Below are 22,055 nucleotides of genomic sequence, written 5' to 3'. Positions count from 1 at the left end.
TTCATTCTGCTCTCTTGTCTTTTAATATTAATTTTAAGATGATTATTTATGTTTTGATTTGTTTGTATTGTGATTTTAAAGTATTTCTTATTCTGTAAAGCACTTTGAGTTACCTTATGTTTGAATTGTACTATACAAATACATTTCTCTTGCGTAGTCGACAAAATTATCACCATTTTGAGTTGGTTCTCTTCTGAAAAAGCCATAGTTTTAGTTTTTTGTCTCCCTTTGTCACACAATGTCCTAAAATGTATTACCTTTTAGTTAATACTTATTTTTATCATAGTTTCCGTCATGTCATATTTTACCACTGCTTTTGAGCTTGTCGCCATAGTGACACTTTTGTCCCTCTCTGTAGTGGGACGAGTTCATGGATTTGGGTCGTGAGGAGCCCGACGCCCCCCTCGATGCCATAATCTCCAGTCAAAAGCCAAACCAATGCTGCACCCTGATCTACACCTCTGGGACCACGGGACAGCCCAAAGGAGTCATGCTGAGCCACGACAATGTAGGTCTCTAGGGGGCGCTACTCAAGCACTCACAAGCTAACAGCAATTAGAGAAACAAGCCTAGGCATAGCCCAAGGTGAAGGAAAACATAAAAACATGGATTAAGATGAATTTAATGAATAGTAATTGTCAATTTATGGCTGAACTGGTTTGGGATTAGATTTGCAATTAATATTAAATTTGTAGGATGCACTTTATTGTGCGCATTTTAAAGTTCCTAAATTAATTCTTGTGACCTTTAAACCATGTTAGAATCCTTTATTATATGTCTGTCTACATCTCCAAAGCTCAAAATGCTCTGTTCCACCTTGTGATGTCATGTAGTGGTAGTTTTTAAGCACTACCTTTTACCTTTTCTTCAGTAAAGATTAGAAATTCCAGGACTGAAATTGTCCAAATGATTCTAGTGAAAGTGTGTGAAGTTTAATGAAACAAAACAAATCCAGGTCTGTTTTTGATGAGGATCAGAAATAGAGTAATGTGGGCCCTTTAAGGACATTAAGTACATTTATCAGTTCATATTTCTGTCTTCTCTTAAATGTAAACTAATAGATGAATCATAGACATTTCAGAACATGTTTGTAGACATCTAAAATAGTTAGGACAGTGTTTCTCAAACTGGTACGTGTTGCTTTGACTCAGACCTCATATAATCCAGATTTAGATCTAGTAGCACTCAGAAAAGTCAAATATTATTTTTAAATTTGTGTGGTAGCAGGTTCTACATAACAATTTCCTTTACAAGAAACAAAATACCTTCTTGTTACTATAATGCTTTACTGTGATAAATATTTACCACATTGTCTTGTCTTCAGCTCACCTGGACCGCTTTGTCCACCTGTCGTCACGTGCACTTGACTGAAGCCTCCGTGTCACAGGAGGTAGTCGTGAGCTACCTGCCCCTAAGCCACATCGCGGCTCAGATGGTCGACATTTGGGTGACCATGAAGGTGGGAGGGGCCACGTACTTCGCTCAGCCCGACGCCCTCAAGGTGAGACTGATGTAGGGTTTATTTAAAAACTGTTTCTGGAACTTTAAACCGCTAAGTTATGAAAACATTTTGCTAAATTTGAAGTTAAATGTGTCGTTTTGGACTGAAAACAACCATGTTATGGATATTAGTAACTACATGACTGTTAAGCCTCCATTGAGTCTTTTTTATGGTCTTTTTACTGAAGTTTTCCAGCATAATAGTTGGTAATAACCTATGTGTTATCAATATAGCTTAATGGAAAAAAATAAAGCAATAAATAAAATCAGTATATTAAAACAAATATAATTAATAAAAACTAATCTGAAAACAGACAAATAATAAAATAAATTTAAAACTCCATTTAGCCTCTTGAACTTTTAATATTTGACTTTTTCGTAAACTATGGGAAAAATTAATGGTAAATTTAGTCTCAGATCTGCAGCTGGTTTCTGTACAATCCCTTTTATAGGCACAAGACCAAGCAAAAAACTGCTGTCAGTGGACGGATGAATTTGAGACAATTGATTTACGAATTTCATTATGCTTACAGCAAACACTTGACATAAATCCAGTAAAGATATGCTGCAAATTCAATAAACACTCATAGTAAAGCAGAGCACAATAAAGAAAATCAAGTTAGTAGTAAACTTGAGCCTACACAATGCAACAGACATAGAAAGTCCCTGTTACTACTTACTACTAAAATTGAATACGCACTTGAACACGCTTTGATTCGTTAACTTTTGACTTTTTACATCATCCATTTTGAGATCAGCCCTAAAAAAACTGAGCTTTGCCTTATAGGTCTAACGTTACACTGGCAGAAAACTGTTCACACTTGCATCGGTTTGAGGCAGTTATAATTACATATTCAAATCTTTTATATAGGGATATGCCTAGAGATAAAACGCAGTCCTACTTTACTCTATATGCAAGAAATATCTGTGCCAAATATCAGCAAAATTTTCAATATCGGGCTAGATAAATATGTAAAAAGTAAAGCAAAATGTGTAAATTTTTTTTTAGATATAAGGGAAATACAAAAGCAGATTGAGATAGAAACCAAACTGACCAAAAATGACTTGGGGCAGATATTGATAACCCTCCGATACCACAGATATTGTGACCGATCACCCATCCTTTTGTAAGAGATTCCTATGCCACTGTTAACAGCCGGGGTTTTGTCCCACAGGGGTCTTTGGTGAACACGATGAAGGAGGTGCGGCCCACAGCGTTCATGGGCGTTCCGAGAGTTTGGGAAAAGATGCAGGAAAAAATGAAATCCATCGGAGCGAAGTCTTCAACAGTCCGAAGGAAAGTGGCAGCTTGGGCCAAAGACGTGGGACTGCAGACCAATCTCAGCAAAATACAGTAATACACTTTTTTTTACAACATTTACTTCATATAGAACAATGTATAATATAAAAATTGTTTTGGAGTAATGCAAAGTTTTAATATTAAAGGTGCACTATGCAAGTTTTCTGGTGGTGGGTCTGTCACCTGCTCGTCTCATAAATAATACATACTTTCATTTAATCAGTTAGATATTTTATTGCCAAAAAATGCTCTACTTAAAAACATTCTTGGTACTTTACCATTTTAAAGGAGGATGCAAAAGGAGCAGATCAAAACTAAAGCGATATTTCTGCACTTTTATAGTTAAATTTGTTATCTATTCATGTTCTGTGCAATGCGTGTAGCTGAACCACAATATTTATCAGCTTGTTTTTGGATGGCTTACTAAAATTGGTATACAGTATTTCCCATTAATCGAGGAAACTATGGTGTCCCCCGCAATAGTCTAATTTGTCTAAAACCAAGCTGAACAAAAATGTGTGATACAAATTATACTTTGTTTGAGGTGTTGTCATGAACATAACTATATTCAATCTGCAGTCAGTGCTTTTTGGATCAACAGAGGCAATAAGTGACATTTATACTTCACAAATTGTATTAAAACAAAATTATTCGAATAGATTGCTTGCCGCACCATAGATTTTTGTCAATATCAATTAGCATTTTGGTATAATTTGTCACCATAGTTACACTGACCTTCTCTTTTCAGAAACGGTGCCAGTTCCCGCACTCCCTTTAGCTACCACATCGCCAAAAAGCTTGTGTTTAAAAAAGTGCGTAAGGCTTTGGGACTGGAGCGATGCCGCAAATGTTTCACCGGAGCCGCCCCCATCACTAAAGACACTCTGGAGTTTTTCCTCAGTCTGAACATCCCCCTGTACGAGCTGTTCGGGATGAGTGAGAGCTCCGGTCCACACACGATCTCCGTACCAGAGGCCTTCAGGCTCACAAGGTATGTCATGTTAAATATTGAAAACAGTAACACATTTATTCAGTGTTTGTGCGTGTACTACTACCACTACCAGTCCCTACTTTTTTGCCATTTCTGGAAAAAAATAAAATAGGCTGAAGTACATCTGTTGCCACAAGTAATATTGTAGTTTTTATTAATTTTGTAATTTCCTGTTGTTCTCTCAGTGTCGGTAAGGAGATTCCAGGCTGTAAGACCAAGCTGCAGAGCCCAGACGAGGAGGGGAACGGTGAGATCTGCCTTTGGGGGCGTCACGTTTTTATGGGGTACCTCAACATGGCCGACAAGACTGAAGAAGCTCTAGACGCTGAGGGCTGGCTGCGCTCTGGAGATCTGGGCAAACACGATGAGAACGGTTTCCTCTTCATCACAGGCAGGATCAAAGGTAAATGTCACCAAGTTGCATCCTCTCAGTTGATTATAGACAGAAGTGGGCATAGGCTCGTCACTATAAAAATGTATGAAATGCCACATATTCTACTGAAAATATTGTGATAAATGGTAATATTGAAGAACATTTTAGCGGAATAGTAAACCCTTCTGAACCATAATGGTAAAGAAAACAGAAGAAATTTAAAGTACGCCATTAAAAAAAATAAATGTACTGTTGATAAACAATACACACAATTTGTTTGGTTAAATATTTATTAATTGAAAAATAATAATCACAACAGGACTAGGTGGGTAAAGTAGCCAAAAATGTACTTGTACTGTCAAAATTACTCAAGTAGGGGGACGCAACATCTGATTTCTAATTTAAAGTTGATGTAATTTGAAAGAGTATATAAAAAGGACAGACCACAAAATGAGAAAAAACTAAATCACATCTACTACAATAAATGTAATATCACCATAAAGCTGTAGTCACCAGTACTCTACCTACAGTATTTTACAAGTAGGAGTGAAAATAGGGATAAACTGATCGTATAACCATCAGCCTTAAATCTCCAGCAGAGGCCAATATTGAGTTTGGGCCAACTAGCTGCTTGCAGGCATAAAGCTTTATTTCTATTATTGGTCAATGATAAAACAGTGTTATAGATTTTGTTAATCTAGTTATAGTAAAGTTGTACATTTTTGTGTTTCAGAGCTGATCATAACGGCCGGCGGAGAAAATGTCCCTCCTGTTCCCATTGAGGATGCAGTGAAGGAGCAGGTGCCTCTCATCAGTAACGCCATGCTCATAGGAGACAAGAGGAAGTTTCTGTCCATGCTCATCACCATCAAGGTAAACACTGTGGCTGGAACTGTAACCTGCACTTTTACAGTTTAAAAAAAAGGAACTACAATCACAAGTGTACGAGTTGCCAGAGCCTTAACCTGCAGATACAAGACACATACAAGTTTTTCTCATGTTCATTATATGGATAGGCCATGCCTCATCTGAAAGTTCTGAGCTCTCAGAATTCCTCACCACCTAAACCCCAGCACTCGCAGCCAATCAGTTTTTAGGTTTAAACCAAGAGGAGCATTGAAACTGGCATAATAAATTAAGAATAACTCAGCATAACAGTTGTTAAAAGTAAAAGCTACATTTGATTTGAACAGGTTTACCTCATATGTGAGGACAGATAAATTTTGATTTTCAAATTCCATAAACATTACAACTACCGTTACTATGACAGATACTACTTACTACATATGTAAGCTAATGTTGAAATTTTGTCTTTAATCAATGACATTCTTTACTCTTAAATAGATTTTATGTTGCAGATAGCACACGTTTTCAAATATCGCCCTCTGGTGGTCACACTCAGAAATGCAGTTATTTATAAACACCTTATTGTTAATGTGCAAACGCTATTTAAAAAAATGTTACTTGAATAGTCACAATTGGCAAAAATGAAAATGACTTAATTTCATCTCAATTATGAAGTCAATATTGATTTTAAAACATATCTAATGACAAAGTTCACGTTTAGACATTTCCAAAATCCTTCACCCTTTAAATAAGTATTAAAACTGCATCTTACTTTTCTTCTTGTGCGACCCAGTGCCAGGTAAACCCAGAGTCCGGAGCCCCAGAGGATGAGTTGTCCCCAGAGGCAGTGGAGCTGTGCAGGAGACTGGGCAGCACAGCCACCCGAGTATCAGAGCTCACAGGGGGGAAGGACCGGGCTGTGCACACCGCGATACAGGAGGGCATCAACCGCGTCAATGAAAAAGCCACCTCCAACGCACAACGCATCCAGAAGTTTATCATCCTGGACAAAGACTTCTCCATCACAGGAGGAGAGCTCGGTGAGTCTGAATGACACGGGAAAAAGCACATAATTGTGTTTTAGCAGATATGTAGATTTATTTTGGGATTTTTTTTTCCCCCACTGTCAGTATTTTTTATATTGGGTTTTGTTCAAATAAAAAAAATTCTATGTCATTTTAGTTGCAGGGAAGTAGCCTATATCACACAATACGAGAGATTTACCGTTTTTGAAATATCCAAACTTTATCCACAAATGCTCAACCTTAGCATTTGTTTTTATGGACAAACTTTCTATATTAACCTTATGGCTTAAAGTAAAAAAGAGAAGCTGTTGAATTTTGTGCCAGTTTTAGTTTCATATGGATAGACCCAGAATTACAGAAATATTAACCGTGAACCAGGTCAACAAATCTGCAATCTGACAGTTAATTCATTCTTTCTGATTGGATAATAGTCTTAAGAACCAAAATACCGAATTATAACATTACAAAAACATTGGACATCAAGTATTAATCAAGAACATTAGCATTACAGCTGTGAGCAGTAAAAGCTATATTTGATTTGAACACGTTTCCCACGTATCTGGGCACACAGATAGGTCAAGTTTATGAAATTTAAAAATCAAAATCTTACCTACATCTACTCTCCATGTCTCTCTCCAGGCCCCACCATGAAGTTGAAGCGTCCTGTCGTAGGAAAAATGTACAAGGATCAAATTGAAAGTTTTTATAAAGAAGTGCCAACGCCCACGACCCCCACGAGCCCCGACAACCCTCTGCCTCCGAAATAAACCCCAAGAAGTACTACTCCTCCATCACTCCTTCCCCCTCACGTGTGTCAATGTTTCTGCCTTAAGCTTTTGTCATTGTGTTGTTTACATTTTACTTCCTGTATAGAAGTCATCGTGAGAGCTTTATTTGTTATGTATAAGCTGATTATTTATTGGTATTGTTGACCGTGATACCTGAACCAATGAAGTCTAAGCAGCTACATGTAAGCAAAGTGAATTTTAATGTAATACTTGACAAAAAAAAAAGGGTTATTTCTTTCAGTTTGCCAAAGTTTTTGTTTTGTTGCTGTTCACGTTCAATTAAAAGCTGCACTGCTTTCTGGTAGAGGGTTTTGCCACAAGATCGTCTCCATGGAGATTTTTTTTGCTTTGTGTAGAATGTTCCACAGCATGGTGTTAAACTTATCCATAGCTTGAATTCATTAAATTACAGGTAAAAAAAAAATATATATATATCTGATTGAAAGTGGGGTCGCCTCTCCACAAATCTGACCTGCAACTTGGCATGCCATTCCTGGGAGGCAGTAGAGCCCTCCACCAGAAAAGTTGCGCAGTGTAGCTTTAAATTTCACAAAACTTTTAAGCAGGAGCGTTGCTATGAAACCATCTAAGCCATATTTATCTTTCTGTCGTCACTGTTCTATATCTCCCAAATTGGTTTCCTCCTTTATGATTTTCTTTGTGTAAACTTGACATTTTTATGCTTTTGTAAATAATTTTTTTTTTTAACTAATCCTCATCTTGTCACTCGTCTAATTTATTTTTTGTGGCAGACATTCATCGATCAGCGCTGACCTTTGAGGGATTTAATTTGCACTTGAATATGCATTGAAACAGATCATGAAATGTGCATCAGATATATCTTTATGAGGTGGTTATAATCCAAAGAGCTGATCCTGTAAATGAAATTACTGTACAGAAACGTATCGACATGTTTAAGAGTTTAGGCCTCATAATTCGTGGATATGATGGTGATTTGAGGTTTTCTGGGTGAATGGCATTGACTTGAATTGTAGATTGTACATTTAGCTGCTTAAAACAATCGGGGTCAGCTGGAACTAAAGCCCTATTCACATAAGTAGACTGAAATTTACCTGCATTTGTCCCTGAACTGGGTCACGTGTGAACAAAGCCAGAACTGATTTCCCTGCATTTTTGATCTGGTAATTTTAAAGTAACACATCTTGCTTTCCTTAGTTACATGTGAATGGGGCTTAAGTAAAGACCAGCCCAGACGGCCTCCGGGATCTACCTGACCCACGACAAGCTACTGTGATATCAGAGTGTAAAAAGTGAAAATGTTTGTTGTCTGACAGCCATGAAATAAAAGGTTACTCAAGAAAATATGGTTTTGGTGATTTGCATTACTACTATCTACATAACTGCTGACTTGTTTTAAATTTATTACACCATAGCTGAATTCTCACAGTTAACCATTTTACCATACAGTCTATGCATGCAGAACATTCCAGTAGGGTTGTAGTCAGCTAAAAAAATTCTTGGGCCGACTAAAGACATGTCATGCTGATCGATTAGTCAACTAAAAAGTGGTCGTGGCAAATAAAGCATCCTTATGTATCTGATTCAAACAAACTATTTACACAGAGCGGTCCTGCAGTATTTAACTAAATGGTTCACTTCCTAATCTTCAACTAGCTCATTCCTTGTATTCTCTTGCTGTTGTCCCATAAAAACCACAAATAAGACACCACTTACCGATTCCAGGATTCGTCTACGTAGTGAAGATGTGTGGAATCTGGATCTCAGGCAAATAAAAACGACTAAACCTGCAAGATAAAGACAAATGAGTTGGTAGTCAATATTCAAATAAAGTGACTCCAATCAAGCTCACGTTAAAGTGCATAAGACAGGTTAGATTACCCATTTCAGTAAAACAGTTATCGTAATTACATTTTTCTACAAATTTTACTTCCTGGTTGGACACAGGCCACAGATGTGACATGTAAAAGGTACTTCCATAACTTATCTAGCAACCATACTGTAAAAAAGACTTGCCTAAATTAAACAAAAGTTAAATTGTCCCTGCATTTTGGATGAAATTTTCATGTTGACATAAATATGGGTATTCATTTTTAGAACTCACCGCTACTTCATGTATTTGAGCTTTTTTCATCTTTTGTCCACAAACTACCATTTATCTGATGTAAAACCTGTCATATGCACTTTAAGATCAGGCTAAAAGAGGCAGGTTTTACGCCAAAGCAACCCTCTCCATTTGTCCAGGCTGGGGACTGGCACAAAGGGACACACAGGTCCCTCTGTGGCTGGATTAAACCCACCGCCCGTGCTTGTGTAGGGTTAGTGTGTTAAGTGTAGAGACATACTCACAACAGCCAGCTGCCTTTGGGACCTTTGAAGACTAGTTTAATGGTTATGTAAAGCAGTTTAGCAAGAAGACATTTCAAAAGACACAGTTAAGACCATCATATTGAGCAAGACAATTCAACTAAAACAACCATTGATTTAACCAAAACATATTTCAAATTGATTTAAGGTTAAAATGAACAGATCAATAACCAGTGTAAACCTGTGGAAGAGTTAGATTAGGATTTGAGCCCAATGTAAGAGTTAGGACCAGAACTACCACACTTTTTAAACCTGTCCAAATCTGGCTCACGTTCAGACCAGTTCAGATCAAACCAAACTCAAAACATTAAACTTGACAGTCTTGGGTTTTTGAAGGTAAAGACCTTTACAGACAAATAAACCATTTAACCTGTGGAACTGTTAATTTAGAATAAGAAATTTCAGTCTCAAACCCAGCGTTGAGGTTGAACCACCACATGTCCAAATCTGGCCCATATTTAGAGGCACCAAATGTAATACAAGGGTCCAAACCCAAGTGCAACCTGTGGAAATGACAAAATTCAGAACTGGTCCACATTTAAACCAGATCAGCCCAAAAGAGACCATCCAGTCTCCATAAAATGTGTCAGTGTTTAAAATCTAGCCCCATCTTTGGACCAGTTGAGATCCAAAACTAAAACCTTAGAGAGTAATATTAGACATTCAAACCTTATTTTGAGATGGTAAAAAGGTTCTCAGAATCGCCACAAAATACCTACCCGAGTTAGTCTGCATGGACAGACCAATAAAACCAGTGTAACCTGCAGCAGGGATAGATTATCCCTGTAAGAATTTCTGTCACATTCATTCAGTCCATATGGGGCCCACTTTTGGACCAGTTCAGACCACAAGGGCCTCAAGATTGATATGAGTCTTGAGATGTGTGATCATCCTCATAGGTGTGAGGAACTGGCACTCACACCTCACATCAAGAGGGGTTCCTTTTTGTGCAGTTTGATTGTTTCTGTGGCAGCAGCTCACAGCTCCTGGCAGGTCATCCAGTAGCACTGGGCTAAAATGCAGAGAGTAGGTTTGAACAGAGGTGAGGTTTCACTATTTGGTTCCATCTTGTGCCATTCGCTCAACCACCACCATCGTCTTTGGTTCTCCCTTACTTTGGTAGGCTGTTAGAGCAGTTAGTATTTGGGCTGCAAAAGGGTTTTTGCTGCAGTGGCTTTCCTTTAAACTCAACACTAAATTCATTGCAGGCTTGAGAGGACATCACGATGACGTGTGAGATGATTTTAACAAAGCTTTTTTTGTGGAATACCTGATGCAGCCCAGCCTCCCCCAGACTCTACCTCCTGCGGCCCTCAGCTGATTTGAGTTTCAGACCCCTGGTTTAACCCTTAGCAGTTCACAACAAAGACTAGTGTGTGTATGTATGTATATATATATATATATATATATATATATATATATATATATATATATATATATATATATATATATATATATATATATATATATATTAACTTAGCAGTATTCAACAATGACTAGTATATGTTCGCGTAACAGCTTATTTACCTCTGGGTCTTTGGGGGAACCATACCTGAAGTTCAGTCTGAAACAAGCAGTTCACGTGAAATCTTCTAGCTAGATCTTCTGGATCAAAGCCCAGCTCAAGACTGGAGCATGGGTCCTCCAGAGTAGATGCAATTATTGAGCATCCTCCATAGCACCGCAGCAGGCTATGAGACATAATCTGTAGACCTCAGGCCTGATAGTGGCCCATGACAGAGTACCACACTGCTAGTGGGAGGTGCTTCCTCTCACCTGGAATGCAGCTTTTAAGGTGAAATCAAGAGTGGCTCTCACAGTTGCACACACATGATGCAAACAGTTCACAACAAGGACTAGTATATTTTAGCTTAGCTGTATCAAACACAAATTAGCATGGTTTATCTTTGTAGCACTCAAATTAGCATGCTTTAGCTTAGCAGTTAACAAAAACTAGTGTATATATATATTAACTTAGCAGTATTCAACAATGACTAGTATATGTTTGCATAACAGCTTCTTTACCACTGGGTCTTTGGGGGAAACATACCTTATGTTCAGTCCAAAACAAGCATTCACGTGAAATCTAGTTAGATGTTCTGGATCAAGCCCACCTGAAGACTGGAACATGGGTCCTCGAGCAGTAGGTCCAATTATTGAGCATCCTCCATAGCACCGCAGCAGGCTATGAGACATAATCTGTAGACCTCAGGCCTGATAGTGGCCCATGACAGAGTACCACACTGCTAGTGGGAGGTGCTTCCTCTCACCTGGAATGCAGCTTTTAAGGTGAAATCAAGAGTGGCTCTCACAGTTGCACACACATGATGCAAACAGTTCACAACAAGGACTAGTATATTTTAGCTTAGCTGTATCAAACACAAATTAGCATGGTTTATCTTTGTAGCACTCAAATTAGCATGCTTTAGCTTAGCAGTTAACAAAAACTAGTGTATATATATATTAACTTAGCAGTATTCAACAATGACTAGTATATGTTTGCATAACAGCTTCTTTACCGCTGGGTCTTTGGGGGAAACATACCTTATGTTCAGTCCAAAACAAGCATTCACGTGAAATCTAGTTAGATGTTCTGGATCAAGCCCACCTGAAGACTGGAACATGGGTCCTCGAGCAGTAGGTCCAATTATTGAGCATCCTCCATAGCACTGCAGCAGGCTGTGAGGAATAATCTGTAGGCTTCAGGGCTGAAAGAGGCCCATGACAGGGAGTACCACACTGCTAGTTGGAGGTGCTTCCTCTCACCTGGAGTGCAGCGTGAATCAAGAGTGACTCAGTTGCACACGCATGATGCAAACGAACAGTTCACAACAAGGACAAGCATATTTTAGCTTAGCTGGATCAAACACAAATTAGCATGGTTTAGCTTAACTGCATTCAAAGACTAGTATATTTTAGCTTAGCAGAAAGTACACAAATTAGCATGGTTTAGCTTAGCAGTTCACAAAAAAAAGACTATTTTAGCTTAGCTGTGTAAAACTAATTAGATTTGGCTTAGCAGTACAAAATGATCATGTTAATAAAAACTGCTACCTGCAAAAGTTTTAGATGACACGACCTGAACCTGCAAACTCAAGGGTAGTTACAATAGTGTTTAATATTGGCACTACAAAACTCAAGTTAGCACGGTTTATCTTAGCTGCATTCAAAGATGAGTGTTTTTTAGTTTAGCAGAAAGTACACAACTAGATTTAGCATGGTTTAGGTTAGCAGTTCACAACAAGACTAGTGTATCTTAGCTGTGTAAAACTGAAATTAACATGGTTTAGCTTAGCAGCGCTCAAAGACTAGTATATTTTAGGTTACACATACACACGTATGAGTAACAGCCAAGTAAAAATGTCAGCAAACAAACACGAGTCGCCATCTCCTTCCCGGCGCAAGCGTGACCTGCTTCACCTGTGCCAGTGCGCGCGCCATATTTAAATCTTCCCACGTGACCCACGCACATCCGGTGGGGGATCACCATGGCAACGATGCCAAAGCTCTTAATTTCAATTAGACAATGACTAAATTACGTTATAGTGCTAGGCAGTGCATCTTTGCAGATACAACTAAAGCCCAGTTGTTTTCTCGCTGTGTTTCACACTTGTACACCGATGTTTATGTATATGGTCCCTGTTCACGCGCAGAGATTCGTGCACGTGGTCAAAGGAGAGGGCTGTGAGCGCGTGCACGAGGGAGGGACACGTGGATCAGGGGCCAAGGGACAAGGGCCAATAAAAGATGCAAAACTCAGCTTACCTCTTTGAGCGCACGGTCTGGGTTGAGACGGGCACAGACTTCTTCATTTAGACAGAAAGGGCCCTTAAAAGTGAGCTCTCGTTTGCAAGAACTCAGTTTCAAAATGCAGGGACAGTGGGCTCGTGCGCTGAGGGCCACGCAAGTTTACACAATTCAGTCATAAATGTAATGCAGGCGGATTGGACCAAGAGATGCAGGACTCGGTGAAAGGTTTACAGTGTTTATTTACAGTAAGTGATAAATTGAACAATAATGAAAGTAGATCTGGCGATGAGCGGTGGACGAGGTGCAGGCCAGGGTCCCGGGGCGAAACGTGGAGTGGGAAGGAGACGACGGTGCGGGCAGTACAGGAGCAGGGAGCAGAGTGCGAGCCAGGGTCCGGGGTCGTGGAGTGCAGGGACGGAGACAAGGCGAGCAGAGCCAGAGCGAGGAGCAGGGTGCGAGGCAGGGTCCAGTGACGTGGAGTGCAGAGGCAAGACAAGACAGACTGTACCAGGGCTGGGTTGCAGGGTCGGAGCAGAGCCGGGAGCGAGGGAGCTAGGACGGTCCAGGGAGCACAAAATCCAATAAGCAAGCGAGGTAACTGCGAAGAAAAATACAAAAAGCAAGGACAAGCAAGATAATCATGTTGACACGCGGACGATCTGGCACCGAGTATTTGGTCCTGGCTCCTCTTATCCCGCGGCAGGTGGCGTTGATTGCGCTGATGAGTTCCAGGTGCGCGCGGGAGGAGCCAGGGGGAAGGAGCAAGACAGGAGGCAAAACAGGGAGCAGGAAAAACATGGATCATGACAATAAATGCTTTACAGAAAACGAAAGACATTAAAATCACAATAAAAACAAATCCAAACATAAATAATCAATAAAATCAACATTAAAAGAGAGTAGTGCAGAATAAAAACCTTTCATATGCACAGCTGAACAGAGCCGTTTTGACCCTGGATTTAAACATTGTCAAAATGCATAATATCATTTAGAAAAATGAGTGGAATAAACAGCACTTCTCAGTGTTTTGGCCATCTGCTTAAATGCGCAAAGCCGAAAGTAATTCTTTTATAGATGTAGCTCACTTTCTGGTGATTTCCTGATCAAACACTTTCTCAAACTCTCTGCGCGAGTGTCGCCCGTGTCTCCAGACGTACCAGAGCGCGCCAGTCCCAACAATCCTGCGTGTGGCGCAGAGGGCGCAGTGCGTAAGAGCGGCAAAAATGAGGCTCCAGATGGTGATTAAAAAAGGACTCCTGGTTTGCGAGTGAAAAAATGGCAATGTTTTCACTTTGTAACCAAGGATTTCTGTTGGTGCTTGAATGTTCTCAATGTGTGGCGGGCCTCATGTTTATCCAGGGTCTGGATCCTGTATCCTTCAGTACAGTTTTGAATAAACTGTTCAATAGTATGCATTTCAGTGCCTACAAAGCCACAGTTTTGTTAAATATAAGTCTTTATTTTCCTGACAGCCTCTGTTGGTCCCCTGCGCTTCTCACAGACACAGACTTTAGTCTTCAGCTCATACACTGCATAAATATAATGTTCTCTATAGTCTTGTTTTTATAGCTCATTGCTGACACCAAGTGGTCATGATGTTATACATTTCAAAAATGATTAAACATGTTCACCATACTTTACTCATCATTTCATTTCATTTTTTCTTTTCTTTTTTATTTATTTATTTTTAAAATTTTATTTATTTGAATAAGTAGTGCAAGACATGAGTTTATTTGCCAGAGAGAGCACACAGGGGCGTGAGACAGACGTCGTTAGAGCCTAAATATCTCTTATAGTCTAATGTTAAATGTTCTCTTTTAGCACATAAGAGTCATTGTGGTGTTTATTGATCAGTCTTTATCAATAGCCGTCCTCCTCTACCTCCTCCTCCTCTCTGTGGATATGTGCTCCATGCATCAGGGTTATGGCTCAGGCTGGGGCGTCCTTTTAACCCCAGGCTGCATTGACTTGAACTCACCCTGACCCTGCTCCATCGGGTCAAACTCAGGTCAGTGGAGACACAGTGAGCTGCTCATGGATAAACTACAGCCTGTGTAAGACAAGTGAGGGTATCAGCCTATTTGACCAAAACACAGTTGTTACTTTGAGCTTACAGTTGCGCTTCACCAAAGTCATTGTTTTTGTTCTATTCACCTTCAGTTAAAGGTGCATTGAGGAGCTTTTCTGAGCTCCTGCAGGTGATCTTCTACTTGGACAGCTCCTCAGTGTGTGGCTTTGTCTGACATAAGAGTTCATTTTATTAAATTTTGTGTCGTCATTTGGATAGTTTCTTACATAGAACTACAGTGGAAAGATGTATTCCACTTTTAGACCTGGTTTCACCCCAGATTAGACCTGGAATAGTCCTGTTATAGACCTGGTTTAGATCTGGTTGTACTTGGAAAGGCAAATCTTTTCTTTGGTGGTACTTGGTGTGAAAAGTTTGAGAACCACTGGCCTAGAATGTTCCTATATCTTGCATTCATTAAGCTGCAGGTGTTTTTATTTATCAAAATTCCTTAAACACATGCATTCTTATAAGTCCCACACACAAACAGTACTTATGACTTTATTAATAATATGTTTTCAAAATAAAAATTAACATTAAAATAACAGATTTTGTCCTTGTTAACAACTTGCATCTATGACCACATGGTGGCAATACAATGCAAAGTGTTACAAATTGTTCCGTTGCCTCCAGTTCCATTGCTCCGCTCGCTGCAGACTGATCGACTACAAACATGAACGCCCCCTCCCCTTTAAACAGAACCAAACCTTTATAAATACAGGCAACCCATGTCCCCTGCCCCAGACACAAGCACTGACCCCCCAGACATGCCCCTCCCCCCGCAATAAAGTCCTCATCATGTCCCCAGAGTTCTACCTTCTGTATTTTACATGTGTGATGGTCGACTTAGCTCCTCCGCTGTCCTGTTTCCTTTGACATTGTTTCCAGGGATGGGACAAGATCTCGTGCGACAAGATAGTTCGCACATGAGGAATATTAGCTTATGAGGGTTTTTTTTGGGGATTGGACAAACAGGGTTAAGCGCTGGGCAGAAACATCTCTTGAGAAGCTCCAAAAAGCAGTGCCACATTGACAAAACATTAAATAAAAATAGTGAGCCCAAAACTGTGAACTGAAGAACTGATTTATTATTAATCACGTGAAAATCTCGTCTCTTGAGGAAATTGCGTCTTGCCCCATCCCTTAATCATTTTTAAACCAGCCAGACATCCTCATTCTATCTCTGGACTCAAAAGTTGTGGAACAGTGTTGACAGGTCTATGAAAGATGAATGGGAAAAAAAACATAGGTGTTTCTGTGTCAGTCTGAGCACAATAAACTGTCAAATTTAAAGACAGAACTAAATGGGGAGACTGGGAATTGCACGAGGCTTGTCAAAGGCATTGTCAAAGATGGGAATTGGAAAATGGGTGATGTAATACCTTGTTTAAAATGGGAATGAGTAGGGCTGGCCGGATTACACAGCACGTTTGTGGATAAAGAACATCTGAAACATGGACAAAACAAAAGATATGACCAAATTTGGGTAAGGTGCATATGACAGGATAGTTAACATATTTATATTTAACATTTTATTACAAATCTTGCCTGTTGTTTTCCCAGTTTTTCAATTTTGTTTATGTTACTTCCTGTTTGGATGGGACAGCACTGAACTGTTACCTAGCAACCGTAATGTTAACAAGAGCAAAAGTTGGACTAAATTGCAAAAAAGTCATGATTAGACTCTTAGAAATAAATGATATTTATATTGTTAAATTAGTGTTAGGATTAGTTAGGAAGGCATTTTTTCTGGCTTTTTCGTGCACTTTGGAAGGAATTTTCCATGTTGACGACACAAGTAGCAGTATTCCGTTTTACTTCCTGTATTTTTGCATTTTTCTTTTCGACTTTTTCCATAAACTGCTACTCAACCGATGTCAGTCTATGATAAATATTAACCACAAGTACTATCCCACCAATCCAAGAAGTAATTAGAAAACATCAAAACCTGTCATATGCACTTTGAATTTTCCACGCAGTAGCAGAGAGATGGTTTAGCTCATCCAGAAAAAATCCCAACAGCTGCTTCTTGGTGTTCAGCTGTCAGTAAAAATACAAAACTGCACAGGGCACTTCCCCATGACAACAGTTTATCCTAAAATAGCCTCAACAAGCATGTCTGTTTGTGAATAATAGTGACAAAACATGCCAAAATATGACAATTAAATACGAAAAAAAAAACTTGGCAAAGAAAAACTCAAATAGTATTGCATGTAAATATTGTATAAAATTCTTAAAAATAGTCTAAGTAACTACATAAGTACTGAAGTCGTCACAGCCAAAAGTGCAGAGGTCCATAAATATAACATTGACTGTTGTGGGACGTCCCGTGAACCCACTCGACCACCAGAATACAAAGAACTGAAAGAACCCTAGCCAGAGGTCAAAGTTCATGAACCAGGACTTACGAGTTCCCACATCGATGAGAGAGAGAGAGAGAGAGAGAGGACGCAGCGGTTGGGTTGTTTCATTCGCACAGTTTAAGTCGCAGTTTGAAAACGCCTGAAGTTTAAAAGAGGCACAGCAAAGTTCATTTCCCACCAAACACAACGATATGGGTCAGTTTGATATCACTTGTGTAACCGTTTTCATTTGGGGACCAGTTTGTTGCGTTCACGTTGTAGAATTTGAGGTCTGGGGTCGATGTAACTCGCTGTAATTTCAACCAACAGTGATCAGGTCTTTGGGTTTGAATAATGGCAGCACTTTCTGAAGCCATTGCGCAAAAACTAAATCCACTTTTGTTTATTTACGCTAACAGAGAAAACGCTGAAATTTTTGCCAGTCTTTGTTTCATGTGGATCGGCCCAGTAATTACACAGATATAAACCATAAACCGGGTCAACAAATCTGAAATCTGACAGTTAAACAGCAAATTCCTCCATAGAATTCAACGTGAACGCAACCTGCAGTTTGTCCCAAAGATGGAAGATCAAAAATAAACCATGGAGATTCTTTACACTTGTGAAAAACAAAATAAGGCATTAACAATAAATAGAAAGAAAACGCACTTCTAGGCTAAAATATGAACGTTATCTTTCCTAATTTGTTCTTTGCTCAATTAAAAACAGTTTTGTTGTACACAGTGCGACAATGCATGTTCACAAATGTCAAATTTCTTCTCACAAAATAATGTAAAAAAATAAAATAAAAATGAAGTTAAAAAAGCTGCACTATGTAGTTTTTTCTGGTAGAACGTCCACTATTTGCTTGTCTCCATGGCGAAATTATAGTTTTATCTAGAACGTTTAATAGTATGGCATCTAACTTGGAAAGGAAGTGGTGCCACAAGGCCAAGTTACAGGTCAAATCTGTGGAGAGGCGACCCCACATACACAAAAAAAAATCACGTTATTCAATGTATTTCTGAGCAGTAAAACCCCTGTAAGGAATAAACACTAGATAGACAGGTTTAAAGCCATGCAGGCAAAGTATAAAATCTCCATAGAGACGGACAAGTGGTGATCCCCAGCCAGAAAAAGTTACACAGTCCAGCTTTAAAATTCCAGTAACCGTTAATATACAGCAAAAATTCCCATAGCAAATAAGGAATGATAACACACTGACCCATACTACACCAACGCCAGGTGAAATAAACTTTTGAAATGAAATATCAGGAGGGAAAGGGCTTATTTTTAGGGCACATAAGGCGGCAACAAGGACCCAAGTGTAACTATGGAGACAGGTTTTACAATAAAATCAAATGTTGTTTATCACAGAGTCAAGAAGAGGCAACACAACAGTCGATTAAAGCTATTGAAGTGAACGGACCAGGCCTGTGTTGTGTGTTAAGCTTTGAATGGGCACAGAAACCAAGTCTAAAAGTCCAAAAACATCCCAAAATCATGTCTCACAAAGCTGGTTCTGGCTCAATCAACTCAAAAAAAACAACCAAAAACGATTAGTCAAATAGCAATAGTTGAAACTGAGTTGAGTGTAATGCTATTTTTGTGTCTGCATATTTAGACAGAAATCGGCATGTACAGTAGATAGAAAGGCACTGAAATGTTGACGTAATGACAAGTTGTATTGTCACTTTTTACCGTTTTAAATCAGCTTAAATAGTCAGTAGTTTTAAAACAATGGAAAAAGTACAGTTCACTTGCCCTTTGTACTATATATGTGATCTCAGTGGACATTTGTGCTTTGTCTTGGCAATAAAAATAATGTGGCAACTGTCTGATAGGAGTTTATAAGCAGAGGTGGGCTACTACTAACTTGGGTAACTTTTTAATATAAAGCAGTTTTTGGATACTATACATTTACTCCTACTTGAGGAATATAATTTTACAGTTTAACAGTACTCTTATTTGAGTTAAACGTTTTGGTTAATTTCCACTGTGTGTATATATGGTTAGTTTTTCATATATTTGTGGTCTAACCTTTGAAAATATCAGGTTTCATGCATTAACTTTTAACTTTTTATGTTTTGTCCTTCAAATTATAAATCAGATGTTACGTCCAGACAGTTATAATTACTCTTAATTATGAAACAGCTTCCCTAAATACATTCTATAATTTCTTGGATCACTATTTCCTACTTCTTCTTGCGTAATAATATTTTTAAGTAACTGTCCTTTTACTTGAGTACAATTTCTGGCAATTCTACCCACCTCTACTTTGCTTAAAAATAGTTTAAAATACTTTAAAAAAAATCCCTGTACCAGATTTTTTCCCCCCGCATTTACACAAAATCTGTCTGTCTGTGTTTTCTCATTCAATAATCAGGAAGAGCGCTTTAGCATGCTAGTGGTTGTTGCTTATAAACTCATCACTGTGAGTAATAATTAGGATGTTCTGAATGCATAAGGTAAGTGAGGTATAACTTTGTCCCACTGTAAACCGTTTAAAAATGAACTATTCCTGTTTTTCACATTTCTAAAGATAGTAAAAATCTGGTACAGCTCCTTGAATTTAATCCTAAAAAACGAGCAGTAATCAGTGCGTTAAATGAAACAGTATGGAAGCTGAACGAGAGCACGGCGGTTTCTATAAACATAAACGCAGACTCCCCGTGCGACTTGGTGAGTAATAAGATAATGACAGACACAACATTTGTCTAATTAAAAGCATTCATCTCCATCGGGTGAAACGCAAAATGGAGGCAATTTAATTAAGGTTAAGAGTGAAGCTACACAACAGTGATTTAGGCAGTTGATAAAAATGAATCTGCGACGTCTTGATGCGATTAGACTTTTCCTAAGCAATACACTGTAGTTATTTGATTAGTGTTGGGTCCTGCTAAAAACCTGAGCAGTTCGTTAGTTATTAAAAGTAGAATTGTTTAAGTTTTAATATTGTTTTCTATGAACGTGCAACAAACAAACAGATTTTAACTTTCATTTAGGAGTTCTTCTATTGATTCGTTTCAGTATCCTGTTATATGGGTGCCATTTTGAGGACTTCTGTCTGTTCATATGACATTTAGTTTAGTCTAAAACCTACAGACAGTGACAGTTTACAAAAAAAAATTACATTAGATTACAAACTACACTAGCAAACAATACGTGTAAATGTGTCCAGTTTATAATTTCAATGGGATTCTCCAGGTTAAATAAAACATTACATAAAAAAATAAAGAACTAAATTAAACTCAACTCATGATGAAATGTAATTATTTTGATATTGAAAAGCGCTATACGTTTATCAATATCTTTTTGGTTGAGAATTGCAAACCATCTTTGTGTGAGTTTTGTGGCTTGTTCAAAGTGACATCATATTAATACTATTTTAGCCCTTATGTCTTTTACGTAAAACCAAACTATCGTCTCTCTACAACAGAAAAATTCTTAAAATAAAACGTATTCTGTTAAATATTGTCAAAAATCAAAGTTAATATTAGTTTTTCAGTTAAAAATTAAAAAAGAGCATAAACCAGCCAGCTTTGTGAGACTGTATAATCTGCGATAAGCTTAAAAAGATGCACTGTGTAACTTTTCTGGTCAAGTTTCCGCTGCTTGTTTACATGGAGATCCAATTTGCGTAGAATATTCCACAGTATGGCATTACACTTATCTCCAAAAAGACAAGTAAGAAGTCAGATCTGTGGCTATATATATTTTTGGATGCATAAAAACACTTGTAATTGACTAAACGCATGATAGATAAATGCAATACTGGGGAATATTTCAGATTTCAGGCAAAGCAAGGAAAGTTACACAGAGCAGCTTTAATATTAGCAGTCTTTCCCCCCCCCCCTTCCCAAGAGAAAACCGTTCATGATGCAAGCTACAGCCGTTGTGAGATACTGGGAGCTGGTTGCTAAGCGTCTTTGTTAGCATACATTTCTATTAGCTTTTGAAGTGCTTGGAACTGCTCCACCGGTAATTCACAAAAGTACTCGAAGAGCCCATTCAAAAAACAACTGCTTCTCAGCCTCTCAAAAGCACAACACGGCTAAAACTAGAGCTAATAATTAAATAGGCTCCCTTTTCAACACGGAATCTACCATCGCTAAGATAAAGATGACCACCTACAGTTGAGAAAAACCATTTAAAAAGACCATTCACGATGAGAAGACAGCGGACTATAACGGACAGAAATGTAAGCAGTTATTAAGACAATACTGGATATTCAGGCATCCCAATTAACACTTACGCCCCCCGAGGGAACACTGGGGGACTGACCGTGGCTCACCCCCCCCTCGCTGAAAGTTGAAGAAAAGGCACTAGGAGAGGAGCTGTGTTTAGCCATAAAAAAGTAAAAGCGATTTATATACATTCATAGCTCGCAATCTGGGAATAAATACACACGTTGTACAAAAATAAAAACTTTTGAAAGTGTGGCCCCTTTAAATCTTGTTGGTTTGTTTTTTTTTTGGATTCTGGGAGACGGTTATGGCTACTTTTCACGGCTTTGTACAGGCCTGTCACGATAACGCATTTTAAAAACGATAATATTAGAAGGAATTTGTGCCACTGCCGCAATTTAACCCTAAATTATCCCAGTAAAACCTTTTCTAGTTGTAGCTAGTATTGATTTATTAGGGCTGGAGGGTTAATCGTAATCGGATCGAAATTTGAACGGACGAAATGAGCAGTTTCCAAATCATAATTTCCACCAAAAACA

At 38.6% G+C, this 22,055-nt stretch overlaps 1 protein-coding gene across 4 annotated transcripts in view; it reads left to right on the top strand.

Annotated features, from left to right (window-relative positions):
• The window catches only part of acsbg2 (acyl-CoA synthetase bubblegum family member 2), a 28,131-nt gene extending 19,985 nt beyond the window's left edge, over positions 1 to 8,146 (top strand). For all 4 annotated transcript variants that reach the window (XM_055221313.1, XM_033965141.2, XM_055221311.1 and 1 more), the window contains exons 8-15: positions 359 to 508; positions 1,325 to 1,501; positions 2,676 to 2,854; positions 3,549 to 3,791; positions 3,977 to 4,194; positions 4,898 to 5,037; positions 5,804 to 6,050; positions 6,675 to 8,146. In XM_055221313.1, the coding sequence (XP_055077288.1) occupies positions 359 to 508; positions 1,325 to 1,501; positions 2,676 to 2,854; positions 3,549 to 3,791; positions 3,977 to 4,194; positions 4,898 to 5,037; positions 5,804 to 6,050; positions 6,675 to 6,802 (1,482 nt within the window). In that variant the 3' untranslated portion in view covers positions 6,803 to 8,146. The remainder of the gene's footprint in view (positions 1 to 358; positions 509 to 1,324; positions 1,502 to 2,675; positions 2,855 to 3,548; positions 3,792 to 3,976; positions 4,195 to 4,897; positions 5,038 to 5,803; positions 6,051 to 6,674) is intronic.
• The last annotated feature ends 13,909 nt before the right edge of the window (positions 8,147 to 22,055 follow it).

Source organism: Periophthalmus magnuspinnatus, chromosome 4 (genome assembly GCF_009829125.3).
Source record: "Periophthalmus magnuspinnatus isolate fPerMag1 chromosome 4, fPerMag1.2.pri, whole genome shotgun sequence".
In the NCBI taxonomy this organism is placed as follows: domain Eukaryota; kingdom Metazoa; phylum Chordata; class Actinopteri; order Gobiiformes; family Gobiidae; genus Periophthalmus; species Periophthalmus magnuspinnatus.
This window is presented reverse-complemented; position numbering and strand designations above follow the sequence as displayed.